The sequence below is a fragment of the Takifugu rubripes genome, chromosome 1, assembly GCF_901000725.2.
Source record: "Takifugu rubripes chromosome 1, fTakRub1.2, whole genome shotgun sequence".
In the NCBI taxonomy this organism is placed as follows: domain Eukaryota; kingdom Metazoa; phylum Chordata; class Actinopteri; order Tetraodontiformes; family Tetraodontidae; genus Takifugu; species Takifugu rubripes.
The window spans coordinates 24994533-25013122 of record NC_042285.1 but is presented as its reverse complement, the minus strand read 5'-3'; the positions used below and the strand labels follow the sequence as shown (position 1 = coordinate 25013122).

Below are 18590 nucleotides of genomic sequence, written 5' to 3'. Positions count from 1 at the left end.
TGATTGTCTCAGCATGGTTCTTGAGTTATATGTTTATGTGTGGAACAAAAATGAAAGCAAAACTGTATCAGCAGCTTGTCATCATTGCTGGAGAGTGTAACATTACCGTCTTGTCTACCCGCATGCTTTTGCATTGCTTAATCCCACCACAAAGAAAAGCTGACACACAATGCTATATTTCGTGATATAAATTATTTATTTACATTTACAGAAAAATGACCCCATCAAGACAATGTAGTAATAACTACTGGAAATAGAACCCAACATATAGAATCCGACATGGTCGTCACAACCGAACAGAGAGCTCTATAGTAACATTGTGCTCTCTGTTAAAGGTCTCCTATAACACAAAGTGCAAGGCATCACGTGTAGCCCCCACCCCGCTCCCGGACTTGACAACACATACATCCATGTAAAGCCCATGACCCTGCTTATCACTACCCCTGGAATTTTTTTAACCCCTCATCTAGAATCAAAAGACACAGGCTAGCCCACCTCTACCACACCTCACACATCTAACGTACACACCCACAGCCACCCACACACACACACACAGGCTCATACATTCTGTATTCTCAGCATCCCCCCTGGTTCAGTTTCTCAGAAAAACCCTGGGCAGAAGTGACAAGGTGCAAGGAGACAAACGTTTAACCGGGGGATCCTCGGTAGTGGCGGCGACAGACGTCGGCATCATCCCCGTCATCATCATCACCACCACCACCGACTAGAACGTGCCGCTGCTGTCTTTGTCGCGTCGCTGTTCTTCCCTGGTGATCTTTGAAATCCACACTGGGAGAGAGGGCGAGGAGTGAGGGTGGGTGGACGCTAAATTTCTGGCCTGGCCTATGGGGACGCGGGGTAAACATCAAAACTGGACGCGGCTTCTGTGCAGCGTGTCTGGGCTCAGATAAGTCGAGTGGAGGCTCGCATGGTGTTTTCGGAACTGAAGTGGACATTGTTCTGCTTCTGCCGGTTGATCCTGTTGGTCCGTGGGCACTTTCTGTACACAAACACAAATGCGGGAGTCAGTTTGAGGTACTGAGAGCTTATAAAGATACACAGATATGTCCATTTGGATTTTTTTAGACCGTCGTCGGGCTTCTACCTAAGATCCTGGGATGCAAAGCAGAGAGATGACCTTTTCGGCTCCCACCTGTTTGTCCTTTAAGTGAATGGAAAGTCCATATAACAACAATGCTAACATTAAGCAAAGCCCACAATACAGGGACTATACAGCTGTCTGGCCGACAGCGATAGGACGGTGAGCTGAGCAAGTTACCAGACCATCTGTACATTCATTCAGCCTCTATAATAACCGTTCGGAGCATTGTGCTCAACTATTGTGAACATTAACAAGCCTTTTTCTGCATGTCTTATCCTTTGAATAGATATTGCTGAGTAGCAGGAAGCATTAATGGCACTGTAACTGTAGTCAGTGCTATAATAAATTCTCATTTCTTCCCTAGCGTCCGCTCCCCGCCTCCCTTTGCAAGTGCTTGCGCTCTCACTTTGTCCCTCCTCCTCTTCAGCAACTGTGCTCAGAGGGGCAGTTTTGTCTATAACAAACCTCTTATAAAATCTTTTATTAAAGGTCGTAAATTGCATTCGGTCAGCCAGAGGCGGACGAGCTGCAGCGCCTGTGTCTGCGTTTCCACCTTGAATACAAAACACCTGCAAAATCAAAAATGGATCCTCGCTCACACAAATATCTGCGTGTGTGTGTGTGTGTGTGTGCATAAGCACAACTCACCTGGTAATGCAGAGCACCACCACACATATGATGACCACCTGGAGAGCTCCGATGATGGAGGCAATAAGGACATAGTGCAGTTTTCCGGATCCTGGCACCACGTAGAGCACGTTGGACTCCTTGATATCACACTGGGGGCCTCTGAAGCCCGAGTGACAGCTGGGTCCATGCACAAATGCACCGTTTGGGGGGGGGGGGGGAGAAAGAGACAGGTTAATTATTTCTGTGTTCTTAATTGAAACGTCAGTACCTGACTGCAAAGACATTGTGGAGGAACAATGGCTGCTTGCTGTGACTGTTTGGTTGAACATGGCTGATAAGAATCACAGCAGGTAGGGGTGGGGGAGGAGGTGGGGGGTGGAGTGATGGCTCATGTGTTCCTCTCTATTTCCACGTCACAGAATTATAGTTTCTATCCCCAACCGACTCGGAACAAATGGGAGATTTATATCTTCAAAGGTAAACATCCACCAATAGCGTAGTTGCAACACAATAATCGCAGCAGCATCCCACAATGCAATGCAGTAGTAACAGAGAAGGAGACTCGCAAGGTGTATAATGCATTTAAAATTTCCAGCAACTGCGGAGGATGTAAGGAGGATTGTCGTTGTCAAGAGGACGTTGCTGTTTCTTTGATCTGTACGCTACAGTATCTTGTCTCTTCTGCGTCGCCCAGGGATGAGCAGCTGCAGCCGTCCCCTCTGACCGATCGCTGGTCTGCGATGGTTCGTTTCACATTTTTAACATCACCTCAGCCAGCGTGAAACCATGACAGATGTGCTGCTAAAAACTGCACCAGATGTTCCCAGGGGGAGTTTTTGTGTCCTTTCAACGTGATGCCGGAAACTGGAAATCATTTTGAGCCTCCCAAAAGCAGTTACACGTGATTATTCTGTTAAGTCCAAAATAAAACAGCTTTGACTGCACAAGCTTTGCCACAAATCTGTATCTTAGAGTGATCTGGTAAATATCTGGCATGGGCACGGTGTTGTGCCAGCGTTGGCAGGTGTTGGTTCTTATCCACGGTGTTTTCGAGAGCTGACCAGAGGAGCCAAATTGAAGGGTATGGAGTGGTTTTCAGTGTGAACGCCATTTGGCCAGATTTGTCAGACTAAAGGGGACAAAAGCGACCTAATTCGTGTCTGTTGGTCTCTCGCTGCGATGCTGTCAGACCCAGAATAATCTGAGCTCATCCTTGCTGAGAGATTACACTGCAGTTGTTTTCACACCTGTGGGCTGCCGTGCTGTGCACGAGGACCTCTTTGTTCTGCTCATCTGAATTAGTTAAATTGATGGAAAATGATTCTCACTCCAATTTTTACAGGTAGTTCAAGGTATATTTTTGTTAATTCGCCCATTTGTTTTTAACACTTGGAAGCAGCTGCCCATGAAATAATAAAATGTGCTGAAACTGGTAAAGAATATGATGTAAAAGACCTAAATAACCTTCCAGTAAAATGACGGATGTAGTCAAACTGCAACTGTTAGAAAAACTAGTAAATTACTGTTTGTAATAAAGGAAAATTGCAGCTCTTGGCAAGTGTATCAGGCAAACCAATCAAGCATAAGTCGTTTTTTTATTGCATCCATCTTAAATCTCCACTGCTGTTTATCTTAATTGCATACTAAGAAGTATAAATTATACATTGTTTGATGGCAATTTCAGGCAATCGAAAAAAAGACTCATACATTAAATGTCCAGCTGGGGCAGTAAAGTCTGCTGTGGGCCGATTCTGTTGCCTCTGATAGCCGACTTGATCCAAAGCTCAGGCCAAGTGTGGCTCATTTTGGGATTCATTTTATGTAACAACAGAGGGACTTTGAAGAACATGTACAGAAACTAACAAAAGTGATCACTGTCCTGAGAAAAGAACCCATTTCTTCTATTTCCTCCCCCTGCTACCAACCAACACCTTCGCATCCTTGGTTGAAAAGTCAAGCACACGCACGCGCACGCAGCAAAAGGACGACCACGTTTGTTGCTCCCTCCCTGCGTATCACATCGCCTATTCTTCCGCTGACCACAAGGGGGCAGTAAAGCTGTTCCAGATTTGCTTCATGCTGAGAGCCGGAGAGGCCTGGTGAGCTGGTGGGAGCCAGGTTAGAAATACTTACTTATGTTTGTGAAGGCCTCCTGAGTTTCTCTTTTAGAAGACATTTGAGCTGAATGTATCGGGAGTATTGCTGACTCGCCGTCACTAAACGCCTCAAATGCTCAGCGGAGACCGAGACAGAAGGGCTAAGTTTTGCTTTTGTCCCCAGGGCAAATGTAAATCTATTATTCACTCCCCCACTCCAAGCGCCGAAGCTTTAGGGAAAAGCATTAAAGCCAGCTTTGAGGTGTCACTCATCAATAAAGTTGACAGCAGCACGACGGTGCGTTCACTGCCAAGCGCTGTCGTTAGAGGATAGATGTGCGGCTTGTTGAGAGGCAGCCGGCAAACTGAAGGCTGCAGGGGAGGAATACTTCGACACCCTCGCTCAGCAGAGTGATATCCCACGTGGGATTCACCTGAAGCGGCGCGGCACATTTCAGTGGCCAGCGGCGCGGCCTTTTCCTCCAGCCAGAGCTGGGATCATCTCTTTTCCCCTCGCAGCATAGCGAAGTGTAATCAGAGAGCATGAACAAGTCTGATTATAGACGAAAACGATAAACAGGCTGCAGCACTTCGCCTAGAAATTGCTAAATTTCACAACTGATTAGCCGTCTCATATTACAGACTTTCTTTGGGCGTTGGCAAATTAGAGACGTGGGTGGGGTGGTGTGTGTGAGTGTGTGTGTGGGGTGTGATGAGCAGCATCAGATCTGATTTACTGTCGAAACACTGCAGCCAATATGATGGTTATTTTTGGAATTGATTGCAGCATCAACGCACAGTAGAGTGTAATTAGCAGAATGTACCGTAGCCATTTTTATCAATATCTATTAAAACTATTTACTCCTCCCACTCAATATTAAAACCACAGTGGGGAATCTGATATCTGAGAGGCAACACAAACACTGTGGGGTCATCGGTTTCAGTAAACTGGATATCTACCTTTCCCAGTACTAAAAAAGTACTGACTATATTGTCTCTGAGGTTCTGGAATTTTGGTTTACTTGACACCCCCCCCCCCCCCCCCATTTTGTGCTACATTTAACTTTTGCCTGAAAGTTTAAAGGTAACTGTTTTTTCAAGAACATTACATTAAAATTAAATTATTTCCATCATTTGGGACAGCAAATTTGAATTCCCTTTTCCGAAATGATCTCAATTAATTACATTTGCGTGTAATTGCTTGGTTGCTGTTTCGGGTTAGTCAGTCCACTTAGTTTCCATCAGAGAATCCTGTCATGGCCTTATGAGCATCTGGAGAACATTCTTAGACATCTGTACTTTGATGTATGTGCTCGCTACCATTGCTGCTGCCGCTGTCACTGGCCGAAGTGAAATGCATTGTGGGATACGTCCTCACAAGACCACTTCAGGGAAACTCAAAGTTTCCTTGTTGTCTACCTCGTAGGACAGGTAACAGCAGTTCTCTTCCCAGTGGGACAGAAAACCCTGCTGGATGCTGACCGTGTAGGACTGGTTCACCCTAGTTGTGGGTTCGCTACCCCAGAAATTAAACAGAGAAGTAATAGCCAGGTCATTACTGGTTTTAGTGTTCAAAAACTGATTATTTCTTAAATTCCTTCAAGTCCCTATTTGTGTGTACCTGCAGGAGGGCTGGGCCGGGATGTTGGGGAACCTGCAGTCTCCATGGACACAGTAGTTTTTGTAGTGATCTGGGCAGGGGATGTAAAGTCCGTGGGCGAGCGGATCATCTTTATCCACCACCGTGTAAAACACACAAACAGCAAAACAGACACATGCTCCATAAATAGTGAATGCTTGCACGCCGAGGGCCGGCTGTGCACGTAAGCGATGCCAGTGTGACGGCAAACGCAGGATTTGGAAGAGAGGAAGAGCAACGATGAGGGGCAGCATTGAATGGTGTGTGTCGACACGCACTCACCTGTCAGGTCGGTTCGTGCAAAGTGTCCGTCTCTGCCTTTGTTCCCATTGATGATGTCACCTGCAGAAGTGAAAGGCAGCCAACAATCAAAGTGATGCCTCCTGCTTATGAGAAGCAGCAGAAGTAAAGATCCTCTCATCGTCTGAAATCCTGATGGGAGAAAATACCCGACATCATCTCGAAATAATGGCTGACGTCCTAAAATCAAAATGTTCTTATGGATTGTTATGAGCTTGTTAGCTTCCTGCTAACAAGGCAATTTTCTTTACACCTCAGTACTTTTTGTCGGTCCGAATGTCTCAGTTTCTTGACATTTGTTTCACCCTGATTGAGACGGGATCGATCAAGCTGGGCTGACCCCGTGGGCTTAGTGTGGACGGAATACAGATTTCTATTTGTGTTCCAGAGATGGTTAGCCCTTATTGCTTTCCTCTCCATTACCCCTAAAAGCCGTCATACTGCCTCGCACATCTCGATCAATTGGATCCAGAGCGGAATGTACAGTACGAGCTGCTGATATCAGAGAAGGAACTTTTGTGCATGTCCCTTCCATCAGCTTATGTAAATCCTCCACACACAGGAGGAAAATATATTTTTATTTATTTTTATTTTTGAAAATGAGCCATCTCCCAAAGGAATCGGCAAAGAAAAAATAAGTAATTAAGCAGAGATTAATAAAACAGCTTCATCCCGGCAACTGTTTCAAATGAACAATGCAGCCAAACCACAAAGGCTTAAAAACACTCTTAAAAACAGGGATGAACATTCACCACAAACTCTCAACAGGCATCAACAATGAAGGCACCACCGCAGGTTTGGGACTATCTTTGGTTGAGGGTTCGATTATTTAAAAGAGTGTGTCGCTGAAGCAGCAGGAAGCGTTTAGCTCTCACACTCACACACACACACACACACACACACACACACAGACAGACAGACAGTGGGTGTTGGTGCCTCTGACCTTGGCAGTGACCCAGGTGCTTGACCTCGATGCGCTCCTGTTTCTGACAGGACGCCTCCTTCACCTGGCAGGGGTTGTCATAGGAACGGCCGTCTGAGGCGCACACCGGGTTGAAGCTGATGTGCGAGCAGTCGATGTTGCAAACGCACCTGCCGAGCGAGAAATCGCATTAGGAGCGGCAAACTTCCCCGCTCGTTTATTTATGAGCTGTGTCGCGATGCAAAATAAATGAGGGCTGAAATATTAATGACAATGAGAGCATCTTTACCTGGGAGACAATTATGTGTGTTTGAGGGGGACACTGGAATCATTGAGGGATTAAAAATAAGACACACACACCAAAAGAAAAAAGAAAAAAAAGAAAAAGAAAACCCTCCTTGGATGTTGGACCGTGCAGAATAATCCTGTTCAGACTGGGTTTTTGCACATTCAGCCTGACACAATAGCAAATGGATTTAACTTTGCATAAAGGAGACGAGCTGCACGCAGGGCCCGATTGACAATTGATGCACCGTTACAATGACAGGAGGCTAAAAATAGGCAGAGAATTGCTGATAACAAAGCTGCACATTTACATATTTCAGAGGGAAATAACACAGGACAACATTGTAAACGTGTGAAAAGAAAAAAAAAGATCTCCTAGAGTCAAAAAGTTCACTTTAAAATGCACAAGGGAGCTTCGTGACAGCTTCTCTGACACATCAAATGTGGCAAAGAGGCAATTTTTCCATCCCAAATTTTTTTTTTTTTTTTAAAGTTATGGTAAATATTCTGTTGGAAAAAAAATCCTGATGTGAATCTTGGTTGAGCTAATGCAGTGGGAGGAGTTTCTGACCTTAAACTGGAAGCTTTAGGATTCCTTTAAAACCCCCAAGGGACAATTCCCCGATAGCACGCTGCCCCGCCGCCATCCGAATCCAAAACAGGTCAAAGAACAGTAACAGTATATCACAATAACCACCACGGATTGGAGACCATTCAAATATGTGCCCGCCGTTTTACCGCACACTTTGACTTTGCCTCGCGGCGTATTTCTCTTTAAGTGACCTGTAAAATCTGACGAAAGGAAAAAAATAAAAAAGCAAGTGCAACAGATTCATGAAATCAGGAATAAAACACCCCAAAGGCACATTTTAAAGGTATTTGCCTTTAGCACAAGCTGTTCAGTCCGCCCTCCTCCCCCCCGCCATTGGACCAAAACTCTGTTTTATTTTGTGGCTTAATTCTTTAATTGACGAAACATGTTTCCGTTGGGAGCGCTGTTATTTCTGGCGCCTTTCTGTGGCACGTGGCCATTCCTCCTGCTGCGAAACAGGTGCTTCTTTCAGCGTTCAGGAGTTAACCAGGCAATTTGCGGCTGCAAAACAAATTCCTGTGAAAATGTGCGCGTTTCGGCGGGCAGGCGGCGCGGCCTCAGAGCGTGCCTAATCAGCAGAAATGACACTGAGATTGCCTTCAACGCACTGACTTCAGACAGTCGCTGCTGAGCGGCGCTGAATGTTACATTCTGTAATTAGAAATCTGTCATTATTCTTGCGGCCTTTTCATTTTCCCATAGTGCCTAGTTCTCTGTAAGAGACGAGCATTCAGCGCCTCTGAAGCTGGGCACACACACACACACACACACACATCCTTGTACTACTATCTTTAAAAGGACTTTCATATACTGTACATAATGCCTTTTCCATCTCCTTACCTCACCCCTTAATCCTAACCTTAACCTTACCAATTCGAACCTCAACCCGTAACCAGGTCTTAACCCTTAAACAGTCCTTTGATGCTCTGATGATCACCAAAAATGTCCTTATTTGCCAAAATGTCCTCACTTTGCTAGTAGAATAAGTACTTTGATACTAAGTGTGTAGCAAGTACAAGTCGACACACTCACACACACACACACAGCTAAAAGGATTCATCCTATAGACGCCGCGATGTCGATGTTGATTAAAATGTTGTGCAGCAAGGATATTGTGCTCAGCTACTGTTGTAATGATTGATCAGCATAGAAAGGAGGCAGCGAAGAACGGCTTCGTTACGCCTCAGAGGCGGCAGAGCTTTGTGACGGCAACTTCCAAAATCCCACATGACACTGAGCGTGACACTGTGAGCGAGCCGACGCAGCTTCTCCATCACATAAACCCACATTCCCCAAATTTCAAACACAAAGTCTGTAGTCGCGAGGAGAGTTTGAGCTCAATCTGCAGAAATAATCCTGAAATAACTGGAGGCAGCTGCTCCGTGTTGTCACTGCGAGGACACTGTCAGTTATTTTTATCCATTTATTTGTCCTGTCGGGGAAGCGAAGCAGACGGAAATCAGGAACATTGATAAGCAATCAACATCAGATGACTCTCATCTAAAAACCTGTCAGGACTTTCTTTTATGTCTGTCATCCGTGACAAAGTTAAAAGAAGAAAAATGACTCAAACATGAGCTAAAGTAACTTACTAGGAAATGTTTTCCCTCCCAGCAGCTAACGCTAACTCAGTCAAGACAACAATCACAAGACCTTGCAGCGTTTACGGGCAAGAAACTCCAATTCGGAAAGTGGGGAAAAACTTGGCGAGGCACTAATACAGTGTGTTATTGGGTGCGCTGCATTATTTGGGGAAAAAAAATCACAACTCTTGTGGTTTTCTCAAAAAAGCTATTTTTTTTGGAAAGGAGGTTTTAGCCCACGATACAGTGGGAGCCTCCAGCTGTTTGTGGGCCATGTTATGTGGAAGGAAAAGGGGAGTAGGGCAAAGGGAGAAGGACAGAACGGGGAGAAATACCCATTAGTCATGGGTATAGAGTAGTTTAACGTAATGTTGATGTTGGTGTTACATCAACCACTTCTGCCGCCCTGGTTGGGCTCCAGCATAAACGCAAACAAGAGCAGATTGAAAACACTTCATGTCTTGTTGCTACTCTTCCCTGTCAAAGGTCTTGGAAGCATTTTACGCTGTTTTTGTTATCATTGAAGAGCCAATCACTGACCCAAAGTAGATAATGGTGAAGTTTTCACTTTCCTCTATGCGACAAAGACATCTCACGATCATTTTCAGTCCAAAAATAATTTACAAAGAGGGAAAATAAAAGCCATCTATAATATAATCTTTTTGAAACAGAGGATCTACCACTGCAGCGGCCGCCCTCGAGCCAAGATTAAGCTTACAATCACAGCGTTACCAGCACCTTATCTAACAAACTATCTAAATGGGAGCAGTCTGAACGTGAAAGCGGGCAAAAGTGACGAGCTCCAGATCAAAGGGAAATCTTAAGTTTCCGCTCCAGACAAAAATCGGAGGCGCGGATACAAGGCAGCGCCGTTAGAAATGTGCACGCAGTGCGCTGCCAGTAACCGCTGGCCGTCGAGGAGATCCCCGGCCACCCCCGAGAGGCAGCTGCTGCATGGTCGCTGGCTTAAGCCTCCACTCCATGCATTTTTAATGAGGCCTCTCACTTTCTCCACAATCGGCACTACAGCACTAACACGGCATCGACACAACCCAATGCTGCTGCGCGCGTGCACACGCAGCATCTACCAAGCGTTGAGCGCACGTGAATGAGACCATAATCAATGTCTGATGAACTGCAGGCAAATGTACATCAAAAAATTGCTTCTCACACTCTGCTGACTGATGTGTAAAGGATGCAGTAAAAGTTAGCTGTGCGCGTGCTGTGTGCACGTTAGCTGTGTGTGTGTGTGTGTGTGTGTGTGTGTGTGTGTGTGTGCGCACTGTGCAGGAGACGTGTTGGGTTACTGGCTTTGCAGGATATGTTGTATTGATTAGTTCTCTTTGATTATTGCCCTTCAATCTAAAGTTACCCCGAGACGACTTGCTCCCGCTTCACACGCATGCAAACTTTGTCTCCGCCATCAACAGCCGATGCATCGCGTCGCCTTCTTAAAGGTGAAATCACTGCGGCAATTCGCGGCATTGATTTTCATAATCCCTCGCCTCGCGTTTCGCAGTAATCCTTTTTCCGAAAAGTGACACGGAGAGATTGAGAGAGCGGCTGATGGAGTGCGAGCGTGGAGGAACAACTAAAAAGCTAAACTAAAACAGAAATGGGGGAGAAATGGGACAAAGAACTGTACGTGTTTGTGTCCAAATGATTAAAGCAAATACGCTCACGCCAAACAACTATGAGGACACAAACAAAGGCAGAAAAAATACATCACAGATTATTTACTGCTGTCAACAGTAGCTACACACGTCTGGCTGCTTTGCCTTGTTTTCTTTTGACTACAGGCTAAATTGTGGTTGTAATGCACCACCTTTTCCTTTTCATTGGTTTGATTGTAGATCTTCAGGCTTTAGAATCTGTAGGTCAGGGCGGAGAAAGTAAACTTGCTCAGGAACCTGGTAATTTGGATGAGAAAGCGGCTGAAGTGTTTGAGCTGGTGCTGTCTGCTTCCTAACGCTAATTCCCACGACACCAAAGGGTGCTATTGATGGGTTTGAAAGCATTCGTGGGTAATTACACTTTTTCCACCACAAATGGATCTAGATGGATTTTTGTGACGGATTTATTGACCTTGGAGCGGTAAATTGGTCTCTTTTGCCTCCTTCCTGCCTTCAGAATAGAGATAACAGGCAAGAGCGTTGGCGCAGGAATCTTTTTCTCACCAGGGTCAGATGGAGTGTAGATCTGGTAAAACCAATTAAAGTGCCCTATCATGGTTCTTGATTTTTTTTGGAGTGGACTGACAAGACTGACAAGAGCTGTCACGAACTTTTGTACATAGTCCCATTTCCTTCCAACAGCTTAGCCTCGAAGCGGCAGCTGTTGGAGAATTCAAACGCAAAAAATCAACACTTTGCACATTTGCTAGCCGTCTTTGTCAGATAAGCTTGACAAACGGTTGTGGATGTGGCATTAAACGCGGCGGCTTAAAAAGCAACCGCATCTCCGAAACTCACCCTCAGTCGGTTTAGCGCATTAGCGACAAACAGCGCGCACCAAAGACCCTTAAATCAGAATAAGTCTGTATCTGCATGACGCTCCATAAAATCTTTAATGTATGCTGATAGTGCAGCCTCGATAGAAGCTGGTTCACGGGGTTGTTTCAGCTTGCAGGTAAAACAGAATCAGATATGGGTGAAACCACAAATCAGCACCTTGATATTTGTAGTGGCTCAGAAGTGTAACATATTTATCCTTCGGTATTGTTTGTATGAAAATAAGAATAACGCTTCCCCGCAAACACCACACGTTCCTGTCACCTGGTCATGATTACAGGGTTCCCTTTTCCAATCAATGTTTGATTAACTGACACTTTGTATGATTAAAATCAGCTGCTGTCTGATTGGAATAACCCTCCGTGTTAATGAAAATGAGCTGACTCCGATACAAAGGTTGACTGCTGTTTGATGAAAATTACCTGCTGTTAGGCTGCAATTACCTGTCTGATTATTCGCCAGGAATGTTCTTATCAAAACACCTGGAGGCTCCGCGGAGATTAACGAGTACTTGTGTCTTCCGTTCGGGCGCGACCGTACGGTTAAATATCCATTGTCTGCTTGTAGCAAACTGCTTTTTCAACAAGGCACAATATTGACTCAGGCTGGCTCCTGTTTTGTGTTGTGGAGGTAAATGTCCAATAGGAAGCAGTACACTGTGCAAATGCCCTTGTTCCAGTGATGCTGTGCATGCTCAAAGCTCCGTTTTCAGCTGTTTTCAGTCCGGCGCGCGCCCTCATCGACGATACGCTCTGCTGTTCTGACCTGGGGATTCAGAAATTGCCAATAAAGCCATTTTTATGTTTTAGCAGAATATAACAGCACATTTGTGAAAGTGGGCACCATCAGGAGGAGTGGAGCTGTTTGGTATTTGCAACCAGCCTCAGAATGCACCGTGAAACGGCTCCTTTGCATCACAGTTACTGCACGCGGGGGTACATTATCTCGCCATTACATCAGGCCGTTTGATAGAGTCGCCCTCTCGGGGCCCTTCTAATTTCATGTCGTAAGCACTGCTTTCCTCTGGCTGATACCATCTGATGCGTGTTCCACTCCAAATTCAGGGACGCTGGTTCATTTAAGCCTCGCTTGTGCTGCAGAAAGCAAACACTGATGTGACTTCCTGGTTCTGCCAGTTGAGTCTAATTGGGCTCAAATGTTTACTATCTCTGACCCTGAGGAGGTTTTAGTGCTGTGTCCTTGCTGATGTATGAGAGGAGGTGAAGGCACATCACCAGCATCCGTCTCATCGGGGAGAAACGGCGACGTGTATGACCACTGTTATTGCTTCACTGAACTTGTTTTCCTTGTGTGAGTCATTTTTGGCGTCCTGTAACGATGGTAATTGGATTTCCAGAATAAGTGAAACACTCTTTTCTCTCTGCGCCCCGTTCCGGTAAATGAGGTTAAATGAAGTGGTCAGCCGTGCACTAAACCTCTGTAGGTGGTCGGCAGGGAGACGGCGCCTCGTGAAGAAGGAGTTCGACCGAGATTGTGTTCAAACGCGCAACAAAAATCACATATAGGGGGAATATATAGTGCCAGATATCTGACTGAATGGCTGAAGCTGCGAGGTCGAGTCGCTATTGATTCTTTCAGTAATAAAGAAAGAAATAACGAAATATTTCCCGATGAGACTCTCTGAGGAAAGTTGTGTTGTGACTGCTAAATATTGCACGTTTCATGCAATGGCCCTTAAACAAGACACCAGAAATAGGAAAGAAAAACAAGCAGGATAAAGTTAGTGAGGGAATGAAGGTTAGCTCAAGTTTAATGTTCGCATTGTTGCTGATTCTGCATGCAAACGCCGCAAAACCCGGCGATTTTGAAAATGAAGGTAAACATCCAAAATCCGCAGCATTTTTCCTCCCCAGCCGTATTAAAGATCAGTCACCTTAAACATGAAGGATCCATCTCCACCGGAGGAAAGAAAGGTGAAGAGTTCACTCACCAAACATCCTCCGCGTCCACATCGCACTCCGCCCCGAACTGACAAATATCACAGGTGGACGTTTCCTTCTGGCCGGTTTCAGCTGAGCCTTCTCCTCCTGCGAAGGACAGAAAGAGACGGTGAGGAAGGAGGCCTGGAACGCCGAAACACATCGGTACCATGTGGTATCGCAGGTGAATCCCAGAGGCAGCGGAGCTAAAAAATACACCTTTCCTCCACAATGCAGTCTTGAACAGAGGTTTGCAATCTTGCATGTGAATCTGAAAAGCCCACTGAAGTCGTCTCCTCCAGCCTTCCCGTATCCCGAGGCCTCTCCTATTGCGTGCCTGATTTCACCCATCATTCCCAGTATCCACATTGATCTCTATGGATTCCGTCTTTTATTCCGTGCTGCTGGTTTTCTTGCACTGGGTTTTGGAGGTACTTGGCGGTACCGGAGTCAGCCTTATGGCGGCTTAGGGACCCCGTGGGTGCATATCACACTTCGTGAGCAGCTGAGGGGAGACGAAATAACCGGGGGAAAAAAAAAAAAAAGCAATCTGGTCAATCTCAAATTGCATTCTACTACCACAGAGGAATCCTGTCTCAGCGAGATTCGCTATTCTTTGCTTCCCCTCGGCCCATTTCTCCATTAAAAATGCTCTATTTTTAAAATTCCCAGCACCCTGGAGGACAACGTTGGAAAGGAAGACGAAGAGGTGGAACTTGGCATCATTTCCCTGCTGTCATATCTTTAATCTCCCCAACACACATATGCACGGGCACCCACACTGCTGCTAGCACGAGCTGCTCCGGAGCCTTGCCTTTCATTTTCCCCTCAGAATCTCTTGTTATTTCTCCTGATCCCCGGTGACACCGTGGGTGACTTGGAAAGCACTCCGGTGGAGAGCTTTAACCTAATTTTCCACTGCAAAGCGCAAGTTGGATTTGACTCTTTTAAGGTCAAAGTCAGTTAACTTCGCTGCGTCGTCTCCTGCCGTTGAATCCAGTCAGCGTTTCACTCGCCTCCTTCGCGACTTTCAGCCGGGATTTTTCTGGTTGCTAGGTGAGATTAACCCCACTGTCTCCCGTGTCTGTGATTCACAATGCAGCTCACAACAGGGGGGAAAAAAAAGGTCCATTTGCTAAGGATGTCACGCTGTCGGGGCTGAGTCCGTGGAGGCGGCAGAGGGCGGCTCTGAACGCTCAGCATTGGCTGTCGGCTGGTGTGATATACGTTCTGCACCCATAGCTCTGGCTCAGCTCAGCATCAGGTCATTTACCCTGACATGGCAACAAGGTGTGAAACTGCGCTGGCTCGTCGCCCACCAGAGCAGCTTTAATACCTCCTCCGCTCAGCAAACGGCCTTTCTGCAAAAGTACTGCTGCTGAATTTAACAGTGTATTAAAGGCACAGCCAGATTCAGTATTTCTCCAATGGCAGTCACCTGCGATACCAGCAGCGCCTGTCACAAATTCATTTTTCTATTTTGGGTACTCTTCCACCCCCTCTTGATCTCTGTCTTCCCACACGTCCACTTATCTTCTGTCCGGTAGCATTAGCATCCACTAAATTGTAGCTAGCGAGGCTAGCGAGTTTGCGTCCATCCAGCAGACAACAGCTACTGGCTAATCAAGTCTAGTTTAAATTTACATCTGCATATTGTGGACACGTACACCAAGGTCAAGAAGTAACCTGACTTCATCACTTTAGTCTCCTGCACGGCGCAAACTCCCAAAACTGCACATGCTACACATCATTACGCCCCGTAACCTGACAGAAGGTTTTTATTAGCCCCAACCTGTCCCAGTAAAAGTGGAGCTCTTTATTCCTGCATGCGAGGCGTTGTGTTACAAATTTCTTGTCCTAATTTAGAGAATTTATTTCCCTCAGAGCTGCAATACACGAGACACAGAGGACAAATACATCCTTCTCTTTGACCAGCGGACTCGACTCGACTCGAAGTCTGTTTTTTTCATCACGCAAATGTGCTCAACGCTTGCTTGCCTCAATGGCGTTTCCTATCTCAGGCATGTTGTTGCTGTCAGGTGTTCATGACAGATCAATTATGCAGTCTTGGCTTCCTTATGTTTCAGCCTCCTATATTTGGCGGTGTTGGGAGTGGAATCGCATCAGCCACTTGTGCCACTGGTGAGTGCTTGACATGGTTGTAAATTACCTTATTTCAACATTGTGACAGATACTTTTGCTGGAGTTTCCCTCCAGCTGCTCCGTAGCGCTGTCACATGACCAGCCGCATATAGAGTGGGGTAGGAAGGGAGGCGCATAAACGCCCAGGCACTTAGAGGTTTGTGCATACATGCATGACGCTAATTCCAAACTTGTCTACTTTTTCTTCCCATCACTGTTCAGCTAACACACACACACACACACACACACACACACACAAACAGTTTCCACTGGGGAGAGGCGAGTGTTTGCTGCTCCTCAAATCCCCTATCGAGTGTCCTGTAGCGCTAACACAACATCTCCCCTGCTTCTGTGTCTGCTAATCCCCCAGAATCAGCAGACACGGCTGGGTAATGACTGAAATGATTAGCCCTCCAGCCCCCCCCCACCCCAAAAGCACCCAAACACCATCCAGATCACTGAGTATCGATCGGCGTGTCGACCAGACTGCTCGACTGCCCCCAATTTCATCTCAGCCTCACCTTCATTTCTCCCAAATCCTTCTGTTTTTCCCCCTCCTTCTTTTGGTTTCACTGACGCTTCAGGTGAGAAGGTCAGACTGGCTACAAACACATCATCGGTATTTGAAGAGTTTGGGGCAAGAGTCAAGATTCAGACGTAGAGATGATTCATCACAGCATTCAGGAATCAATGCGTGTGTAAAAATACTAAACCTATGTTTAACCATACTGAGTCTGCACGTGACGACGTTCGCGCAAACGATGTGACTAGGAGCTGCGTGGTCTGTCTCGGGGTGGGCAAATCCAGTCCTCGAGGGCCAGATTCAAGCCAGAGTTTCTATCCTACAGGTAGACAACACTTTCACCTGGGGTTCCACTTACCTCGGTGAAAGCGGTTCCTGCCTGGTAGGATGCAAATCCCGGCTTGAATCCAACCCTTGAGGAATGGATTTGCCCTCCACTGATGAGCAAGTCCAATCCACGAAGGCTGGATTCCTGCCAGGTTTTGCATCCTACCAGGGAGAAACCGCTTTCGCCAAGTGAGACGGAACCCCAGGTGTTGTCTACCTGTAGGATAGAAACCCTGGTGCAGATCTGGCCTTCGAGGTCCAGACTTGCCCACCCCTGGCGTAGAGGGTGGAGATCACGGAATAGCACCGTCTTACTCCTCAAACACCACGCTGTAACCACACCTCTGCTATTGGATCAGAGACAATGAAAGCGGCACCAGCATCTACCTGCTGCCGAACACCTGAGAAGGTGGAGCCGAGAGCCGAGCCAGATCAGAACCACCTTGCTGTGAGGCACCTGTGCTATCCACTGCTCCACAGTGCTGCACCTGCCTGGTGCTAAGATGAACAACACACAGATCAGCAGATCAGCTCCCCTCTCAGGGAGGAGACCTGAACTCCTTCTGTTGGAGGAACCTTCAACGGATAGATGGGACGGTTCAGGCACCACCGACTGCAGATCCATCAAATAGAAATAAAGGCTAAGGTACTTGTATGGGGAATAATTAATGAGTGCATCACGATGCGGTGCGTGCGGGAGAGACAGGAGGGAGACGCTGAGCAGGCGTCTGGAAAGAGTCGGTGCAGAAACACACAAACGCGACGACCAACACCCGAGCAAACACAGCACAGTCGGAGATCTGCCGCCGTCGCGCTGATGATGGATGAAGCCCACACACCCTGGAAACAGAGCAGGACCACCATGACCTTGGTCGCAAACGCTCGCAACGCGGAGGAGAGGGGAATGGGAGTGTGTGTTTGCTGAAACACACTCAGGCAGAATGCGAATGACTTACTATTGTTGGCGAATCCCCTTTGAAGAGGATCAGATTAGGCTCAGAACGAACGTTTAAAACCACAGTTTTCAGTCATCATTGTCTGGATTGTTTGGTCTCATCCCCGGTGCATCAGATATCAGGGATTTGTCACGGCCATGTGTCGCTGTCCCTGTATTTTGGGATGCCAGCTATCATTACGACTGTCACGTTCTCTTCAGATATTTGACTGCCTCTTTTTTTTTTTTGCCAGTGTTTGAATCATTTTTGCTGTGGTCTGTTTAAACAAAGCCTTTCCTTTTCAGCGGGTTCTCGACCCGGACCAAAGGATATCCAGCAGCGCCACATTCAGAGCCGGTCTGTGGTGGAAGGCAATGGTTGGCTGACTTTAATCAAAAGACAAGGACGGACTGGAGATGATGCTACACCGCTAAAATAGCTTTACCTTCCATCCTGTAGAGGTGATGCTATCCATTCTCCAAAAAGATATTATGAAAAGAAATATTACCAGTCTTGCCAATGGTCCAGATAATGGAAACAGCATTTCGTTTTATTCTTTTTTTTCCCTGAACTTTGAGTCTTTTTCCTGAGCTAAATTCTGACTGATGAACAATGGAAAACAAGCTGAAAGGTCTTGACATTAGCTGATGTGACCCTTCCCTCTCTGTTGTTTACAACTACTGGAAAAAGTCACTCGACCCTGAACAAACGCTGATTGCAGCCTTTCCAAATGAAAACAACGACCAGATGTTAGCGCGTGCGGAGAGTGTTTGTAAGTCTAAGTGGCTGTTTTTGAGCGTGTTTAAGGACTCACAGGCTGCAGCAAAACCAAATTATGGCCAGGGGCAGCTCCGATAAATCTTCCAGCGAGCTGTTGCCTTCCTGCCGACGGACACGTGATCCGTGAAAGGTGATACGGGAAGTAAACATGAGCCAAATAGCTGATAATGGGAAGGGGATGATGATAATCTATAAAGTGACAGCGCATCTGCATCGAGCAACGGGCGCACTTTAAAATCTTCTGGACCTTCACTCGTGAGGCGAGCTCCATTAAGAGAGGTCCG

At 46.4% G+C, this 18590-nt stretch overlaps 1 protein-coding gene across 3 annotated transcripts in view; it reads right to left on the bottom strand.

The window, feature by feature from the left end:
• Positions 1-173: 173 nt before the first annotated feature.
• Positions 174-18590, bottom strand: part of tmeff2a (transmembrane protein with EGF-like and two follistatin-like domains 2a) — a 64600-nt gene continuing 46183 nt past the window's right edge. For all 3 annotated transcript variants that reach the window (XM_011612119.2, XM_011612128.2, XM_011612123.2), the window contains exons 5-10: positions 13611-13707; positions 6711-6859; positions 5750-5809; positions 5450-5558; positions 1751-1909; positions 174-1000 (exon numbers count right to left, since the gene is read on the bottom strand). In XM_011612119.2, coding sequence (XP_011610421.1) covers positions 904-1000; positions 1751-1909; positions 5450-5558; positions 5750-5809; positions 6711-6859; positions 13611-13707 — 671 coding nt within the window. In that variant the 3' untranslated portion in view covers positions 174-903. The remainder of the gene's footprint in view (positions 1001-1750; positions 1910-5449; positions 5559-5749; positions 5810-6710; positions 6860-13610; positions 13708-18590) is intronic.